The 1632-nt window shown below is 25.6% G+C and overlaps 1 protein-coding gene across 1 annotated transcript in view; it reads right to left on the reverse strand.

Moving 5' to 3' along the window:
* Positions 1-1160: 1160 nt before the first annotated feature.
* Positions 1161-1632, reverse strand: part of LOC108577230 (protein FAM188A homolog) — a 12971-nt gene continuing 12499 nt past the window's right edge. Inside the window, exon 5 of the mRNA XM_017940362.1 lies at positions 1161-1539. Coding sequence (XP_017795851.1) covers positions 1233-1539 — 307 coding nt within the window. The 3' untranslated portion in view covers positions 1161-1232. The remainder of the gene's footprint in view (positions 1540-1632) is intronic.

Genomic DNA, 1632 nt, shown 5'->3' on the forward strand with positions numbered 1-1632 from the left:
ATTTTTTTTTTATTACTCTTTTATTTATAATTGAATTGTTCATTTTATACGTTAGTAATTTATTAGTTTTCAAAACAAGTTAATATTTGAAACTTTGCTTTAATAGTTATAATGAATTACATTATAATAAATGTAATAATTAGAATAATAAGTTTGATAATAAATATTTGTGTAAATGTACTATCATAAAAATATACCCTTGGGAAGATTATATCCTTAAAAAGAGAAATTGAAATCGAAAAAATTCGAGAATACAACTTAATTAATCTATTTCCTTTTTACACCAATCACTATCTATGATTTTAACTTTATTTATAGGTATGTCCCTTGCAGGAAATTCAAATGCATTTTTTTATTTCATTTTGAATAATGTACCCTATGCGTTCAAAATGTTATTACACACGATGTCGTTGAAGTTTGTAGCTAATCGATAACTCAAATGTCACGTGTTCCCCTTAATGGATACATAAAAAAAAAAAAAAAAAAAAAAACTTAAAATGCCGATATAATGACTAGACTATAACTTTGAAGTGAATTATACATTTAGTCTTGGATACAACTTACATTGATTTGTACATACTTCATCTAAAGTTTTATTTCCGTGTTTTTTTAAACTACTTCTTTCATATTTATTGCATTTCTATCTGAATATTCACATTATCTTATTACATCAACCTTGTTGTTTTTTTTATTACATTTCATTTGCAAATAACATTGTGTTGCCTTTTTTCTTTCCATTCTTACATTCTTTTCATTTTATTAGTAAATTCGATTTATTCTTTTTAATTTCAACATCAAATACTTTCAAATTTCTTAATGTCAGCATTAATTAAGGATATCTTATGAATTTTAATGTTTATTACAAACTTTTAATAATATTTTGTATAATTATTTGCGAATCAATGCCGTAAGTATATTTAAATTTCATTCAATTTGCAAAAGAATAAATGCATTTATTTTCTAAATCAAATAATTAGGATTCAATATTAATTAGTAGAACTGCTAAATTGTTACTATGTATAAATAAAATTCTATTTAATGTCAAATATACTCAATTCATTTTTCCACTTAAACTTAGTTCCACCTGTAAAAATTTTTAGTTTTTTAAAACACAAAAATTATCTTCCTAGTCAAATTCGAACACTTGTTAAGCTACTTTATAATTTTGTCACTTGTTTCCTTGTACAGGAACTCCAACAGTGTTGTTAAAAATAGAGCCTGAGCAAAATTCATTAATTAAGGCTCGGATTCTGTCCGTTATCCCACTGAATTTCAATTCTGGGCCACTTTGTTTGAAGTACTGTTAACATGAGATTACTTTCCATAACACCCTTGATAGTGCACTCCAACAATACCGCTTGGCCTTTGCGATAGATCACTTTATTTTCTGGATTGCTATGTTGAAGACCATTATAATGGTACAAGGGAAATGTATCTGGACAAGTACGTGTTTCTTCAGGGAAGAATTCATCCATAAAATTAGCGCGCAAAATAATTCCCAAATTTTCACTGTCCAATTTTTTTCTCATTACATTGACACTATAATAGAAAGATAAATTATAATTTATTAAATTAGATTTGGTACAAACAAATTCATGTGAATATACCAATAGATGTAAATAGTGTAAACAG

Source organism: Habropoda laboriosa, unplaced genomic scaffold, assembly GCF_001263275.1.
Source record: "Habropoda laboriosa isolate 0110345459 unplaced genomic scaffold, ASM126327v1 scaffold700, whole genome shotgun sequence".
NCBI classification, from domain to species: domain Eukaryota; kingdom Metazoa; phylum Arthropoda; class Insecta; order Hymenoptera; family Apidae; genus Habropoda; species Habropoda laboriosa.